This window comes from Carassius auratus, unplaced genomic scaffold (assembly GCF_003368295.1).
Source record: "Carassius auratus strain Wakin unplaced genomic scaffold, ASM336829v1 scaf_tig00017418, whole genome shotgun sequence".
Taxonomy (NCBI): Eukaryota; Metazoa; Chordata; class Actinopteri; order Cypriniformes; family Cyprinidae; genus Carassius; species Carassius auratus.
In genome coordinates this window covers 1-1,539 of record NW_020524780.1, presented here as the reverse complement: position 1 = coordinate 1,539, position 1,539 = coordinate 1, and the positions used below count along the sequence as shown (strand labels likewise).

General features: G+C 44.7%; 1 protein-coding gene across 1 annotated transcript; it reads right to left on the bottom strand.

Moving 5' to 3' along the window:
* Positions 1-911: 911 nt before the first annotated feature.
* On the bottom strand, positions 912-1,480 carry LOC113075658 (acid-sensing ion channel 2-like; the record flags this gene model as incomplete). The annotated part of the gene is made up of 1 exon (XM_026248336.1): positions 912-1,480. A coding segment is annotated over one exon (566 nt), but the record flags the coding sequence as incomplete, so codon positions are not given.
* Between the last annotated feature and the right edge of the window lie 59 nt (positions 1,481-1,539).

Genomic DNA, 1,539 nt, shown 5'->3' with positions numbered 1-1,539 from the left:
AAACACTGACCTTAAAGTAGTTGACAACATGCCCCAATAGCATGGTGTATTGTTATAGTAATTTGTCACAATGGGAACATGCCAAAAAAACTGAAGATCAAAAACAAAAAAAAAAGTGTTCAATTGAAAATAATAAATAATAATAATAATAATAATAATAATAATAATAATAATAATAATAATAAAATCTGCATATCAAAACAAAAGTTTCCTGCACAAATTTAAACTATAATTTAATTGATTACGTCATTGTTTTCAAAGCTTCCGCTTATACCTGTCTATAACAGTGCTTGTTATTTCTCAGGGAAATGTGTCTGGGATCGAGTGAGTGTATGCAATACAGCAGCAGCAGCTGTGACTGTGGAGAAACAGGATGAGCATGAGGAGAAGGAAGACATGTTCACTGACAATAGGAGTCTGAGACTGTTCACAGCAATGCAGTGTATAGACACCTATAGCAACTCTCTAATATACATACATAAGTATTTATTGGCATGAAAGATCAGTATGTACTTAAGGCTAGACAGCTGATACATTGGCAGATTTCTGTGTAAATAGGTCGTGGGTCTTTACGCAAATGCAAATAGCACATTATGCTCAATCAGAATTGCATTATGGAAATCAACCTTGCACCTGATGTGTTTGTAAACACTTGTATTAGATACTAGGCTCCCTCATACAAAAAATAAGTAAATACAAAATTGGGTTCAGAAAGTTTAGATATGGGTGAACAAAATGTGCTGTGAAATATTTGAAGCACGACAGAGAGGGCAACACAGGAAAAGAACTAACGAGAGGTCAGAGCCGAGTCTGTACATGTGCTGCATAAAAGAGCAAATCACAGTAAATCTGACAAATACTAGAGGAAAAGGGTGACAAAGAAAGAGACAGAAGGACAGAAAGAGAGATGGAGGTCATTTGTTCAGACTCACAGTGGAGAAGTTGTGAGCTCCACAGGGCTCTCCGCGGTACTTGCAGGCCAGTAGCATATCCTCCAGCTGGTGGCCCAGTCGGTCCATGAACTCCAAGCCGGTGCCCTCGAAGCGCCGTGGAGGCAGGAAAAGACGGAAATCTGACAGCTTGCTAAACCATGTCCGTCTGTCATCTTGAAGCAGGTCCAGCACCAGGGGTCTGGCCGTGCGGTTGGCCAGCAACAGTCCGAGCCAGTGACCCGCGAAGTACAGGTCGCTCTTAGTGAGGTGATACAAACGTACGGGGTTATTGTTGCAGATGGTGACCGTGGGAAAAGGCAGTTCTCTCGCCCCACTCTGTGTGGACTCTTGTGTGAGTGGGAAGGCCAGCCAGTGAAGTAGCCGATTCGAGGACCAGGACAACAGTAAACCCAGACAAATACAGAAGGCTAGCATCCAAAAGGCCCGTCGGCTGAGAGAGTTTGACGGAGAGCAGATGTGCCGCAATCCGTGGAGGTGAGCCCTCGCTAGGAGGGCTTCAGTGAGTCGGGACAGATCATCTCGTGGTGCTCCGGGTTGGGTGAGACGACGGCGGGCCCTGCGTTGGCCCGGCGTGGGCGAGGCAGGG